Source organism: Cryptomeria japonica, unplaced genomic scaffold (genome assembly GCF_030272615.1).
Source record: "Cryptomeria japonica unplaced genomic scaffold, Sugi_1.0 HiC_scaffold_44, whole genome shotgun sequence".
Classification (NCBI taxonomy): domain Eukaryota; kingdom Viridiplantae; phylum Streptophyta; class Pinopsida; order Cupressales; family Cupressaceae; genus Cryptomeria; species Cryptomeria japonica.
In genome coordinates, this window is record NW_026728866.1 from 186,178 (window position 1) to 202,495 (window position 16,318).

Here is a 16,318-nt window from a genome sequence, read left to right on the forward strand (position 1 = left end):
AGTCCTCATAATATTTTCCATCATATCCTTATCATCCAAGGTGTCGCTAAGATCTTTGATGTCATTCACTACACCGTCAACATTCTGAAAATAACTTGTTATGTCTTCACCTTCTTTCATCCTTAAGTTCTCATATTGCAGTCTGCATGTTAGCTAGTTTATCTCTATAATTTCCTTCATACCTATGTTTTTCAATCATTTCCAAACTTCATAAGCACTATCGAATGGAACAACCTTCACCAATTTAGTTTAGATAGAGCATTAAAGATAGCACTATCGAATGGAACATATTTTATCCGTATCCGTGGCATTAAGAAATGAAGAAACTATTGTAAACGACCTACCTCTATCAAAGACAAGTTGGATGAAAGAGTCAATCTCCATCAAACTAAATCCATCTATAATATAGTTGCCAAAAAAATAATTTTTTTTGCATGGACTTGTAACCTTATAAACTATTCCCAAGAGGAAAATATTAAATTTACTATGTGGAACACCATTGCGATCCAATTATAAGTATTGGGATACTCTTCCTTGAAAATGTGTTTCTCCTTTTTTTGTGACGTTCCATTGACCCATATATATATATATATATATATATATATATATATATATATATATATATATATATATATATATATATATATATATATATATATATATATATATATCTGTGTGTGTGTGTGTGTAATTAAGCATTCAAATTTTATTCTAAAATTTCTTAAAAAATATATCATGTTAATATTTATAAAAATAAAAATTATAAACATAACTTACGTTAAAATTTCTTCATTATTTCAAGTTAATTTGAAATTTAAAATATAAATATCACTTTTAGCTTGTGAAGTTGACAATTCTTTCATAAATGCTTCTAGCGTAGATCTTTACTTTTACATGGACAAAGGAGGTTGATGTACCAAAAATATGAAATTTTAAATTCAAATTGGAAAGAGACAAGTTTACAATTATGTAGTTGCCTTGATATAGAATATAAGTTAGATCTAGGTAGAAAGAACCGAAATGGAGGTATATGTTTAGAGAAGTGAGATAACAATGTAGGTAAAATGAATTTAGTGGTGTGTCTATTGTCAATATATTATTTAATGCTAGGTTTATATAGATATTTGTGTTTACAAATAGGTCATGAGGCTAGTAAAATGAGCCCAAATTCACACACTATTGTGTCATTTGCGATTGGGTATTTGAATTAATATATTTGTTCAAAATAGGCATAAAACTAAATGACAAATGGCATGGGTATGCAGAATTTGTGATCATACTATTGTACAATTCATTTTAGTTATGTTATGCACAAACATTTTGGCCAAGAAGTGATATTGTAATAATTTTATCCTTTTCACATGTTCATTTCGTAAATTTATTTAACATGATTTTCTTAAAAAACATACATCTCACCATAACTTATAATTAAGCCAACAAAACAAAAAAAGAAGTACTATATAGTGTAAAAAGTAAATACCAAATTAAACACTTCTACATTTACATCATCATATAACAATAAATTATAAGAAAAATTATGCATTCCTTTATTCATAAAACCTTGGAACATGTATTTTTGTTATAATATCAATTCAATTAAAAAAGAAAGTGCACTTTTGTATGAAAGTTAATCAAAGCTCAAATTAAATTTATTCTTGTAAATTTCATAACAATGTGCTATCTTGGAAAATATTTATATTGATAGGAAATGAGAGGTAAAATTGAATTATTTACAATTTCACACTTTATCAAAAACATTACCATGTTTGGTATTATTTAGTTCTATGATAAATGAATGTGAGCACAACAAGCGTGCCAATTATTTCAACATGGTCTTCTCATATTTTTAAGAGATTGTGCGTTCTTGAAGGATATGAATTCCCATATACCTGCACATATTGCATGATCAAAATGTATTGTTAATGTTATATTTTGTGAGAATCGAAAAAGAAATAATGCAATAAAATTTTTAATAAAAATAAATACCTTCCAAGCATCATGGTTGTGGCTTGTGGGTTGGTACCAGGGGAATCCTTATAAATTGAGCCATCCACAACTCTGAGATTATCAACACCTTTCACCAGATACCTTTCATTAACCACTAAACCAGCTTGACAACCTCCATGATAATGGTTAAATGTCCCTAGTGCCTCTTTGCAAAGCTTCGCCAAGGCATCATCATTTGATTGATTCTTTGGTAATGCTATTCCAAGGAATTGGAGTGTTTTGGAATTTCCACTATCAGTAAATGCAAACTCTTGGATAGAAGATGACATACTCAGATTAACCATTACTTTTATACCTTTCACACATCTTTGTAGATCAAGAGAGTGTGAATAGTAGTTGTAACGAACATAGGGGTTATCTCGAGGGTCTACGCTTTTAAGCCAAAGATCACCCCTTGATAAGGGAAATGCCAACTTAATATCAAGAACACCTAAATATTGTGTATTTGTACCATTATTCCGTTGGACAAGGCTACCACTTTCGATGTAATTTTGGGAATTGCCTAAAATGCCCGCTAATTGTGAATAAGAATCTTCAAGTGGTTTCGAGGATACTATAGTAAAGGCTGCACTAGGATTATCTTGAACTTGTTTACCTACAAAAGGTGAATCTAAAAGAGCAGGAATATTCATTTCTTTGAGTTGTCTTTTTGGACCAATTCCGCTTAAGAGGAGAAGTTGAGTGCTACCTATGCTTCCTGCTGACAAAATCACCTCACTATTGATTGACAATTGGTTAAGTGAAATTTGATAAATGAGACCATCATTATTGCTTCTGAACTCCACTCCGCTAGCCTTTGGCTTTCCTGCAATATAGATTGTTGATAATATTACATGCATACACATAGATGGATATATGAAATATATTTCTGAATATTTTGTAAAAGAATAAAAGGAATACTCATCAAAGTAAAGTAGGGTAGGGGAATTCTGAAAGCAAAATATGAATTGGTACCTGATCCCAAACTGAAGAGTATTCTGCTGGCAGTAGCATTGAGAAGAACTACAATATTTTCTGGATTTGCATACTGGAGTAGATCTGCGGCTGTATGTCTCTTTCCATTCTCGTCAAAGATTGAGCCACTGATCTTGGTGCCAACCAAATGATCGAAAGTGTGGCCGTTGTAAGGAAGAACTCCAGCTTGAAGAAGCCCATCCTTGGTAGCAGAATTCCAAGTAGAAAGCTTGTATTGTTGGAAGGCATTCAACCGTTCTACCCATTCATATGACTCATATACAAGTTTCTCATCCCACTTTATTTTCCGAATATATTCAGTGCTCGCCCTGCTGTAGACTCCACCGTTGATGGCTGATCCGCCTCCTAAAACTCTCGCCCGTACCAACTGCACTCCATCTTCTGAGACAAACCCCTGCGCTACTTTGGGATTAGTTGTGGGAGACCCTCTGAAATCCTCCACATCGGGAATTCCGTAAGGAGAGTCTCCCCTCTCCAATACTAAAACAGAGTAGTGCTGTGAGAGAGTTGCTGCCAGGGGACATCCCGCTGTACCTCCTCCAACCACAATGTAATCATATGATCTTGAAGCTGCCTTTTGAGCATCTGCTGTCATAAACGAATATGGGTACTCTGCAGTTGCACACAGAATCGTCAATGTCAAAAACAATCCTATGCTAAGAAACAACTATATTGATTCCAAAGTTTTTACCCACCCGGATTAGATGTTGCTGCTTCTGAACAGAATTGATGTGTAAACATCAGCAGGCATGAAATCAGAAGAAATAATTTCTCCATACTGAATGTGATTAACCAGTCTAATTCTTCTTCGAATGAATGTTTTGTGATGTATTTGCAATCGTTGCACTTATTTATAGATATTGTCTTTGAAATAGAATAAGAACAGTTCACGCGTATCTATCCATATGGATAGTATCGAGAATTTACTATGCATATTTATCCAAATTTTATATTGTCCTTGGTGGTTTTGTCAAACAAATCCCGTGATTGAAAAGTTCAAATTAGAAAATGAAATAAATTTTGTCAACCAATTATTGTTGAATTATCATCCCTCCACTGTCTTCGGTTTAATTAAAACAATAAAATAATGGACCATCTTGCATAAGAGTCTTTTACCAAGTCCAGTCAAGGGCAAGTGGAAATGTAACATGTCTGTCTTGCAGCCCATACGGTTTCATTCGTAATTTTATACATATTAACATATGGTCAACGTCTATCTACGTTTATACATATTAACATACGGTCAGCCAGACTTGTTGCAACACATATTGAATGCTCCAATTGTGCAAGATTCTCTTTCTACGAGAATTGATAATGCAAAGAGTCACCCTCAATTAAGATGTTTGAAATTTGAAAGGATTTAGTCAACAAGAGACCTTGGAGAAGGGCATGTGCTTCTGCCATATTATTATAACCATCCAGGAATGGAAGTACTGAAGCTACAAGAATATTTCCTTTATGATCCCTAATTACACACCCACCACCTGCTTTGCGTGCATTGTGTTTGGTTGCCCCATTAAAGTTTAACTTTAACTTACCTTTCAGAGGACGAATCCAATTGATTTTTAATCTATCTATTGTTCTTTTGGGGGGTTGGAAAGAGCTTCCCGTAAAAGGGAGATTAATGTGTTCCCAGGATTGAAGGATTTTTTAATCCCAATCTGAAAACGAAGAGTTGATTGATTTGGATTTTGCTACATATGCATTTACTACTTCTGAAATAGAAGTTTCAATTTTCTGCAAGACCCGAGATAAGCTTGAAGGTTCCTATCTAAAGATCCTCTTGTTTCTTTCCCACTAGGTGATCCTAGGAGGGATGAATTTCCAGATGCAAGAAAAAAATGATTGATGATAGAGTGAAGGCCAATTTGTGAATATATCCCAGAGATTCTCTGATAAGGGATAAATCCAATTCATTTTATTAATGATGTGAGCCCAACAGGACTGTGCAAAGGAACATTGTAATAGAAGGTGATCCACATCCTCTTGAGCCTATCCACAAAGAACACACCAAAAAGGATCAACAATCCCAAGTTTGATTAATTTGTCTTTTGTTAGAATCCTCCAAGCAAAGCATCCATCTTTAGAAAGGTCAACTTCATTCCAGCAGAATGAAAATGACCTTTGAGGTTGTGCTTGCTGCTCTTGACTGATAAGGGAGTTGTAACCTATTTTTATAGCTTCAACTCAATCTCAATACTTGGAGAATATGAGTTACTATTTGCAATTCCAAAATGCTCCAAAAGATTTATGGCGTATATAATTTGAATTGTAAAGATGCTAAAATCATATTATCAAAACTCAACTCTTAGGAAATAATGTAGGAGCCGTAATTTGTTGGCAAACTACATGTTCACACCTAATAACTTACAAAAATTGAGGCTACACCATATATAATTTTTCATCCAACTTCTCATTCAAGAAGACAGTTTTCGCATCAATTTGATACATATTCTAACTAGATTGAATAGTTATAGATGAGAATTTTTTTTGGGACTTGTAATGTCCACACATAGGACAATTATTCGAGTTAATTTAACTTATTGATAATTTATAATTAAAATATAATCCTATTGTTGCTATATAAATAGTTATAAGGTGAGGTTGTTCGTATAACTACGAGTGGTATCTTATCTTGTGAATGTTATAGATGGATTTTTTTTGATTGAGATAAACGGGTTTTACAGGGACCCGAAACCCAAAGTTAAAGAGCACAACAAACATAAGAAGTCACTAACTAGTCTGTAATGAATGACATAACAACCATGGAAACAGTGGCCAAACCTACACAACAAAAAAAAAAATAGAACAAGAAAAAACTTAAAGTTACTCACTCGACCAGAGATTACTTCATCTTCGAATTCTTTTGAGTCACCCTCTTATTGATGTCCTCGAGCTCATCCATGATGAACCTGGAGGTATTATTCTCCTGGTTCCTGCTTCTAGTCCTTGTATAGGGACCTGTGGTGGTTTGAAGTCTCGTACCCTGCAAGTTTGGTTCCTGGATTCTCTTCTTCCATTTGATGTCAGAGGATGGAATGCTTCTGTTGGTCTAAGCTCTTTGATCCGCTATCATCGCATTTACCTCTTTAAGACCCCGAGCACTGTTATTCATGGCTTCCCTACTGATATCCACCAGGTTCTTCAGATTACCCTTAATTTGTTATAAGCTAATCTCCAACTGACCAATCCTTGATTCCTGATCTGTTTTCATGGTCTTTACATCTTCTATGAGTTCCTGTGTCATTCAGAGAAGTTTATTCGTCCTGCTTTCCATGGGCGTCTCAGTGAAATTGTTAATGATATCTTTAATTCCATTCTTTAACAAATTAATCTCCTTACTGACCCAAAGAAAGCAATTCTCCTAGCTTTTGACAGCGCTGTTAAGGAGAGTACCAAAATAAGAATCTTTTTGGGTATCCCCCTGTTCCCCCTGTTCCCCTTGTTCAGTGTTAATGGGGATTTCCAGCTTTATTTCCGTCTGCTTTCCCTTGGTTTCCCCAATTTTTCCAGTTTTGGACTTCTTCGTATTTGGTGGCCCCGAATCTTGTAATTTGGGTTTTTATACTTACAGGCAGCCCTTCTGGGGTGTTTTTTTCTTTTGCTTCTTCCAGTGGTAGGTGTAATATTTCATTGGGGGCCCTCCTACGAAGAGGGATGACATATGGAATCATCCGAGACATTGAGTTCCCACCAGTCCATAGCCATACCAGACTCTTATTTGTCCATCTCGATATCTTACACATAATGAACATCATTGTTGGACGAAGATGTGGGGGGTTTAAGTTTTGGTTTCAGGGTCTCAAGTTAAGGTTGGCACATGCAAAATGATGTCAAAATGCTTATTTGACAATGGTACATACTGGTAAAACTCTAATTCCTGTGTGTTACAAATCTTTGTTATATTTTTTATGGAAGGATTATTGTTAAAATGTCACATTTATGGAAATAAAATTGAGTCTACTTTCATTTTTTTCAATTCTGATGGAATTTAATGTAAAAATGAGCAAGTTATGATCATTTTTGTGAAAGCAGCCTGTTCAGAAAATGGTTTACCAGATCTATAGTTAGAAAATGTGTTGGTATAGATATGTATAGTCAAATAATGACCTGACACTTGGTGTACGGATATATTATGATGTTGTGAACAAAATTCCTTCTTACTAGAAAAATTCATCTCAAATGAGTCAATTTCTAGAAACCGCCATGTCTACGTGAGTTCCTGTCACTACCACTACAAGAAGGTTGCAAAAAACTACTTCATGATTTTTTTATGTGAATGGTGACTATGTGTGGTCTTTTAATATCAAAATTATAATTCCAAAGTGTCTAAAGGTGTTGACGTGTAGAGTTTGGCATTGTGGTTTGTGTAGCCTATTGGTTTGAGAAAACCTATGTATTTGAGGTGTGTTTAGGTGAGTGTTGCTACAAAAGAAATTGATGTGTGTCTGAACCTGATATGGAGGGATGATTTTAGTCATGGAGACGAGCCTTTGCATCACTCATGCAGAACAGGGTTATCACCATTTTTGGCATGATTCACCAAGCTATTTTCAAGAGAAGATAACAGATAGAAAGACAAAGAAATTCTTTTCTTGTGCCCTAAATGGTTTAATATCATAAAGTGGTAAGAGATAATATTGGCATAGCGTCTATCAAGAGTAATGTACCTCATAATCACTGCGGCCATCTCCGCCCAAAGTAATTTCAGTTCCTTCCTGTTATAGTCGCCGTCCTTCATATTTTTCACCCATTTCCTCTCGCTATCTTTGTCAACGAAAGCCGCAATGGCTTCTTTCACCACCTTCCTTTCTCTATAGAAATTGTTGCCTTCCATCTGCAAAGAAGATATCTCCATGACGAAGGTTTCATCAATTCTAAACTCCACTCCAAACGTCGTGAGGATGCCTTTCTCCAAACCATTCACAAAATCCTCTGTCACTTTCGGATCATTGCCATGAAGCCTCTCAAGATATGAAACAAGGACCCCATCAGTAATCTCCATCCATAGCCCTCTGTTCTTTTCCCATCTCTCATAGGAGGTAGGTTCTATTATGTTCTTGTCACCTCCCATTAGAAAGTTATCTTTGCAACAATGGAAACCCAACCAAAGCCAAGCAATGAAAAACTAGATACAAAACAAGGATATAGAAAACTTGGCTTTGGAATTTGAACGAAAATCCCATGAAAGATTTAATTCATTTGGCATTCTAAAATTATTAAAGAGATATGATTGGCCAATGCATTCAGTGTCCTTTCTCGTCAGTTGGCACAATTGTATCAGGAAAGTTTCCTTTCCCGTCCACCATCGCATGTCCACATAATCCACACCTATGTTAGCCAGGTGGTCCACTGGCCTATTACCTTCCCGATAAACATGGGAGATCATGAAATCATCAATTTTATTAATCATGATATGGCAAACTTGAATTAATTGAATTATGGTCCAGTTGGGCTCACTTTGCTCACTAACACACCTGATGATATTTAGAGAATCACTCTCGAGCCAGACTTTTTTGAACCCTTCTTTGATCACCATATGTAACCCAGTGTAAGAAGCTTTAGCTTCGATATGGTGGTTTGTCTAGGCGCCCAGTGGGATTGCCCCTACTGAAGCACCCCTACTGAAACAAGCCTACCATCATGGTCACAAGCAACTCCCCCTCAGCCAGCTGACCCAGGGTTACCTTTATCCACCCCATTGAATGTTATATATGTTGCAAGTAACTTCATAAAGACATTATTATTAAGTCTATTCTTCACATATACGAGGTTAAAATCCAAACCTAGTAGTATGGAATCTATGAAGGAAAACATATAAGAAATACACAACCTACAATACTTGCAAAATAATATCAAAAATAAGAAAATGAAAATAGACAAAATAATGATTTTTCATATGCAAAATTGTTACCCTGAATACTTATACATAAAATGAAGAGGGTAAGTGGAAAATGTTCCTTAGCCTAATCCTCTATGATATTTTGTGTATCTCAAAACAAAGATTCCATGCTCATTTTGGATACAATGTGTTTCTTTCTTGCTTCCCTCTCCGTCTCTCTTAGACATTTTCCATTTGCCTTCTTGATTAGGAATCTATCACCATTTTTTTGCCTCCTACGTTGAACACAAATTCTCCTTGTTGAATATCAATGATGTCTATTTCTTTAGCATTCGTTTTCCAATCTTTTCTCACCTTTTGTGCTGGTTTTTTCGTGTGTTCATAAGCTATTTCTTTCCTTTATTCTAAACCACTTTGATAACTCCATGAAAGGGTTTTCAACACAACTCTCCAATAAATCTCCACCTTCCTGAAAGCTTCATTAATCTTAACCACTATTCCATCTCCTTGGATTTTGTCTAAAAATATATTTTGATTTCAGACACATTTTGGGATTGAAGTCTACCTTACCATTCTCTTTTAATGGACTTAGGGTACATTTCTTTCCGTTTTTTGCATTCTCTCATCATATATTTAACTTCCACATTGCGATTCCTCTCACAAGATTTCCTTAAACACTACATACCTTCATTTAAGTGATACTTTTGGACATTGCATTTGAGTATCATACCTAGAGATTGGAATCTTGTCAGATTTGGATTCTAATTGTAATTGCAGGATAAGATAGCTAAATCATATGATCATATACACTTGAAACAACCTTTGATGAAATCTTACATAGTTAAAATGAGCTCTGCTACAATTCGCTATTAGACAGATTATTCTTCTTAGAAAGTCCTTATACCCTCATCAAAAATTGATATGATGATGTGATTAGGAAGGATACCTTATGATGGTGTTAAGAGAACAAGCATCGTGAAGGCCAAATGAAGGTTCAATTACCTAGATAATAATTTTGATGTTGAGTCTTGAACGCTTGAAGAAATGAGATAGTTAATTTTTATGATGATGATTGTAAATAGAATGAATCTATTATTATTTCACCTATGGACCTTATAAGACTTAGCAATCCTTGATGAGTAGGCTCATGTTTACACTGCAATGCGAATCATTAGGATGATTACAGTTAATTATGGAATTAGATTGTCATAATTATATCCATGTTTCCAATACCATGAGGATTATTAAATTGTTATGCTTGCTTCATGAAATAATATTTAATCGATTTCGTGCATTTTCCGAATACGATGTAGAATATCAAGTACTTCTTTGATTGCTTTATAAAATTTTAGGCAACGATCTTGTGCATGATCAGTTATGATCACCACAGTTAATTTGGATGCTTGAATTTTGTACTTGGGGAAAGGATTGCACTATATTTATTGTTAATGTGAATGCAATGATTAAATTTGTGTTATTATTATTTTGGATACATTAACGGTTTGTGTAGTGTGCAGAAATTTATTCCGTGGGCCATGGAATTCAAAGACTAACCATAGACCCCATGTGAACATAGTAAGGAAAAGATGTTGTCGATTTGGAGTGGAAATACCTCATTTATGTTGTGGAAATATGTTCATAATGTGATACTTAAATGAATGTTATTAAGTTTCTCGCGAGATCAAGTGTGGTAAACTAGTGGGTCATGTCCTTGTAATGGTGAGATTTGCCTCTTTAAGATTGCCAAGGTGTAGATGTGTGAATCATCATGTGCCAAGTGTCTTAACAAGTGCAATTTTCTAGTCAACTAAAAATAACACCCCTTAATTTTGATGGATGTCCATACCTTGCTCTAAAGCTCCCATTTTGGCATAGGCTATGTTTCAAGTTTTACAAAGGAAATAAACGATGAAACAACAAACAAAGTAATAAGGGCCTAAAATTGTACACCATATACCAAAAAAAAGGAAGACTCAATATAAGAAATACTCAAGTTCCGTGTGCAAAATAATAAGTTGAAAGAAAAGAAAGTTGTAGAGCATCAAATGGTGAAAATTCCACCATAACCACGTGTTAATAAGTATGAATGGGTTATAAGGAAATGACAAAAACAAGAATAATATTAGGAACATGAATTGACGAAATAGATGATTTTGTTGGCCATATAAAGATGATCTATAAGATGAGACAACATAAATTGTGTTAAAGGGGGCACCCAAATTGTTTTTTAATGGATTATAAGCATTATGAGCATCACTTAAGCTTATATCCATATATACCTATCACTTACATTTCCTTTCTACCTTTATATCTTTTTTATTTTTCCTATTTACTTTTTCATTTTAGACTTTTCTTACTTACCATAGGTTTATTGTGCTTTAATGCCCATTTCACTTTCTATATTTTTTCACACACTTGGTCTTCCCCAGTTGAGGTGTCTTAGGGGGACTGATTTTGGCTAAAAAGTTTCTTTGAATTTTTTCTTATTCACATATTTTTCCATATATTTAATTTGTAGACATTTCCCTCTTGCCTTTATCCACCAGCTAGGTTGGTCACACATTTTCACCTTAAAATTTTTATATCCACTCTTGGTTTTTACATATATTATCACTAAATTACCACTATATTTTATTATATTTCCTTATCATAGTTCATGTTTGCGTTGATTCACCTATATATTCTATGTATCCCATTTTACTACAAGGCCTACACCTTCCCATTATTGATTAGTTTGTAGGCTTTGACCCTACATTGTTAAATCATGTTTTTTAGAGCTTGAATACTAATCCCATATTGATATCACTTATAAAGTCACTTAAATCGGTCCTACATCTCTATACCAAGATTATTTATAATTTACATTTTTATTCTATATTGATACATTCAACTTGTAGAGTCACTTATTGACCCTACTTTATTATATCACTATTCTGTATAAGTGTATCCTTTATACCATTTGCATTCCACTTGACATATCTTTGGCATTAATCCATTCATCGGGGAAAAATCATACCTTCCCTCTAGTTTCATATTCAAGGTCACATCCTTACATTTAGGGGCATCATGTCTTCCTCTTTATTCCATTCTTGGATTTATATTCATACATTTTTCACATTGGAGACATCATGCATCTCACATGACATCTTTTACCATGCGTTCCTTACACATTAGGGGTATCACTCAGTCCCTTGCACATTACATTGTTCCTACCTACATTAAATGTGTTAAGTACAAAAGGTTGTCAACCAACTGCTGATACAATGTAGCATCAATTGATGGACTAGTACAACTGGTAGACAACACAATACCTAACTGAAAATGGAGTAGGGATTGGCTTGCAATAAACCATCCAAAATCTTTGAAGAAAATCAAGAGCATACTTCTATTGGAAGGTAGAAATACTTGCAGAAGATTGATGAACTTGGAGACCAAGGAAGTAATGCAATAGACAAAGGTCGGACATGTCAAAAAACTCCATCAAATCTTGTTAAGTATCTTCAATCATGATAAGAGAACTCTATGTGAGAATCAAGTCATCCACATAGAGAACAAGAATGAGAAGTTTTACCCATGCCTTTGAATGTAAATTGTGGGATTAGAGTGACACCTAGTAAATCTGGAAGCAAGCAAGAAACTGTCTATCTTCACATACCAAGCTCTATTAGATTGTTTGAGACCATATAATGAATAATGTATTCTAAAAACAAGATAAGAATCCCACACAAAGCCCAAAGACTCCTTTATACATGTCTCCCCCTGAAGATCACCATGTAGGAAAGTACTCTTCACCTCCAATTGATACACTAACCAACCCTAATATGGAACAATGAAAAGTTCATGATGAGTGGAATCCATCTTGGCTATAGGAGCAAAGGTCTCAAAATAATCAAAACCCTCAACCCGAGAAAATATAAGCTTACTTTTGAGATTAGAGTGATTGAAAAAGTTAAATTTATCCTTTATTTTATCTTATTAGACACCAAAGGGAAAAATTATAAGGGTTTGAAGATTAATTTTTTTAAATCTAACATACTAATAATTTCTAGCATATTTTGAGGCCAAATGAATTATGCCATTACAACGAAAAGGGCCAAAAATCCTTGTTATTATTAAATTTGTCTAATTTAGATAAAATTTTCTTGAAAGAAAAATATCTACTCCTAAGTTGCATCACTTCCTTTGTGAATTGTGCTTTATAGTCTGAGCATAAAATACTTCGGGTTTACTTATGGTTTTTTTGAAGGCATGTTGTTTTCATTTCTCATTTGTTTTTACCTCTAAGATAACCACCTTAGTCAAGTATAAAGCCAAAAGTGCAAGGTAGAAACTCGTTCCTATTTGTTGGCCTCTAACTCTTTATTGTCTAATGATGATTCTTACCCATATATTCTAGCTCAACATATATATCCCTAGGTCTAGGTCTTGTGTGCATTATTTAAAGTTGCAAGGTATACAATTTTGAGAGCCAATATATTTAAAATGGTCAACTTAGAAGAACTTAGCCCTTATACTCCAATAATTTCTCCAATTTATTTTTAAATAACACGTCCTAATGATAAACAAAAATTAAACTCAAGATAAATTAGTTCTCCAATGCACACACTCAACTAATCTAAATTTGCCAATTATAAAAAAGATCAGATAACATACAAAATTGATGTGCAAGGAATTATAAATTTATAAAAGAATCCTTAATTAACTTGTAAAATCTTGAATTATTTACACATAATAATTTTAAATTTAGTTACATAAAAAATTCTCTTCATCATTATATCTAAAAATAAAAATTATTATCCCTCCATTTAATTTAAAAGAAAAAAAAAAACATTAATCGTTTTATACATTTTTATCATTATTTGATCATATAGATTTATTTACTTAGCCTAAATTAACTTAATGAAAGGTAAAGAGACAAAATATGGGAAGAAAATCTGGCGGCATGTTTACTACCTTCCTTTAATCCATATAATCTGCCATTTCATTGTGACTTCACTGCAAACCGTTATACTCTTTTGTTACTCAAATGATTTGTTTTGAGTTGCATTTTTTGACACAAATTATTCATCATCTGCATGAAGTGCAAATATAGTAAAAAGATGTCCAAAGGAAAGACATCAATAGCAATAGGGAAAAGGTGTCAAAACAAAGTTAAAACATGTGGATAAATGGTTGAGGGGATGGCTCTGACATGTGGATAATGTAGAATTTTGCAGCTATCCCTGCAAAATAAAATAGATCTAGCAGAAAAGAGAGAAGCAAAACTTGCAAGCAAAATAGAGAAGAAAATCAAAACTGAATGAATGCAATCATCTTCATTTACATTATTTGTATGAATTACAAATGATATATAGATCACAGGAGCAGAAATTATGCATGAGATGCATGAAATTTATGAAGATGTGAAAGACTTTAACTAAAATTACGAGGTAGATGCTAAGTTAGAACTCTTTAATTAGCTTACATGCACAACTCGTATGTAACGTTTACTGTGCGCTAATCCCACCCGCACCCCCTTAAGTCTAATTATAGATATTGTGTTTGAAATAAAAATAGAAAAGTTCACGCGCATCTATCCATATGGATAGTATCAAGAATTGACTATGCATATTTATCCAAATTTTATATTGTCCTTGGTGGTTTTGTCAACAAAATCCTGTATTTGAAAACTTCAAATAAATTTGTCGACCAATTATTGTTTAATTGTCATCGCTCCGCTATTTTCCGGTGAAGGCAAATTAAAATTTGGAAGGATATAATATACTATAATGGACCGTTTCCATAAGAGTCTTTGAACAAGTCCTGTCAAAAACAGTGGAAATCCAACATGGCTGGACCGTTTCATTCGTAATAATTATATGGTTTGACTGCGCAATTTTGTCAATGACAATCCTTCTACATCTTCATACTCACCAACTCACAAAAGCATTTAATTTGTTTGAAAAATATTCTGGTGGAAGACATTTTTATCATATGCCCGCAAGTCAAATACAAAGTAATTTTAATTGACATTGATTGTTATCATGAGATGATAGTCACGTAGTGTAGAATGTCCGCTATAGTCACGTAGTGTAGAATGTCCGCTATTTGCAAAACATCTTTTGCAAATATCCAATGAGAGTTTTATTTTTGACAAAGAATGGGAGAGATAGATAACAAGAAAGTAAAGATGTAGTCTAAATATACTCATCAGTTGTCCATAGTGCGATTCATTGACTGACAATGATTAATCAGAAGTTGACAACTTCAACTCAATCTCAATACTTGGAGAATATGAGTTACAATTTGCAATTCTAAAATGCTCCAAAAGATTGATGGCATATATAATTTGAATTGTAAAGATGCTAAAATCAAATTGTCAAAACTCAACTCTTAGGAAATAATGTAGGAGGCCAAATTGACTGGTAAACTAGATGTTCACATCTAATAACTTAAAAAAATTGAGGCTACACCATATATAATTTACAGTTTGCCTACCCAGTCAAAACATTTTTTTATTCTTTGATAGAGTATGCCAAAGTCAAGAGTACTTTGGACATATTGCAAAACATCTTTTGCAAATATCCAATGAGAGTTTTATATTTGACAAAGAATGGGAGAGATAGATAACAAGAAAGTAAAGATGTAGTCTAAATATACTCATCAGTTGTCTATAGTGCGATTCATTGACTGACAATGATTAATCAGAAGTTGACAACTTCAACTCAATCTCAATACTTGGAGAATATGAGTTACAATTTGCAATTCTAAAATGTTCCAAAAGATTGATGGCATATATAATTTGAATTGTAAAGATGCTAAAATCAAATTGTCAAAACTCAACTCTTAGGAAATAATGTAGGAGGCCAAATTGACTGGTAAACTAGATGTTCACATCTAATAACTTAAAAAAATTGAGGCTACACCATATATAATTTTTCATCCAATTTCTCATTCAAGAAGACATTGAGGCTACATCAATTTGATACATATTCTAACTAGATTGAATAGTTATAGATGAGAAAATTTGTTGGGACTTGTAATGTCCACACATAGGACAATTATGCGAGTTAATTTAAATTATTGACAATTTATAATTAAAATATACTAATATTGTTGCTATATAAATAGTTATAAGGTGAGGTTGTCCCTATAACTATGAGTGGCATCTTATCTTGTGAATGTTATAGATGTATTTTTTTTGATTGAGATAAATGGGTTTTACAAGGACCCGAAACCCAAAGTTAAAGAGCACAAAAAAAACAAGAAGTCGCTAACCAGTCTGTAACAAACGACATAACAACCATGAAAACAGTGGCCAAGCCCACACAACAGAAAACAAAATAGAACAAGAAAAAACCTAAAACTCACTCGACTAGAGATTACTTCATCTCTGAATTCTTTTGAATCACCCTCTTATTGATGTCCTCGAGCTCATCCATGATAAACCTGGACGTATTATTCTCCTGGTTCCTACTTCTAGTCCTTATATAGGGACCTGTGGTGGTTTGAAGT

The 16,318-nt window shown here is 33.7% G+C and overlaps 1 protein-coding gene across 1 annotated transcript; it reads right to left on the bottom strand.

Moving 5' to 3' along the window:
* Window positions 1-1,846: 1,846 nt before the first annotated feature.
* Window positions 1,847-7,987, bottom strand: LOC131862528 (protein HOTHEAD-like). Its single transcript, XM_059215002.1, has 6 exons — window positions 7,653-7,987; window positions 5,747-5,766; window positions 3,678-3,698; window positions 2,962-3,594; window positions 1,987-2,812; window positions 1,847-1,889 (listed from the first exon to the last, which is right to left on the bottom strand). Exons 1-6 carry the CDS (start codon window positions 7,985-7,987, stop codon window positions 1,847-1,849), a joined length of 1,878 nt encoding a protein of 625 aa, XP_059070985.1.
* Window positions 7,988-16,318: the final 8,331 nt, after the last annotated feature.

Coding starts and splice junctions, on each gene's coding strand:
- LOC131862528 (XM_059215002.1), bottom strand. CDS start 7,987: ATGGAGATTACTGATGGGGTCCTTGTTTCATATCTTGAGAGGCTTCAT. Junction 2,813..2,961: donor ACTCTTCAGTTTGGGATCAG/GTACCAATTCAT, acceptor TCTATATTGCAG/GAAAGCCAAAGGCTAGCGGA. Junction 1,890..1,986: donor ACAACCATGATGCTTGGAAG/GTATTTATTTTT, acceptor CAATATGTGCAG/GTATATGGGAATTCATATCC.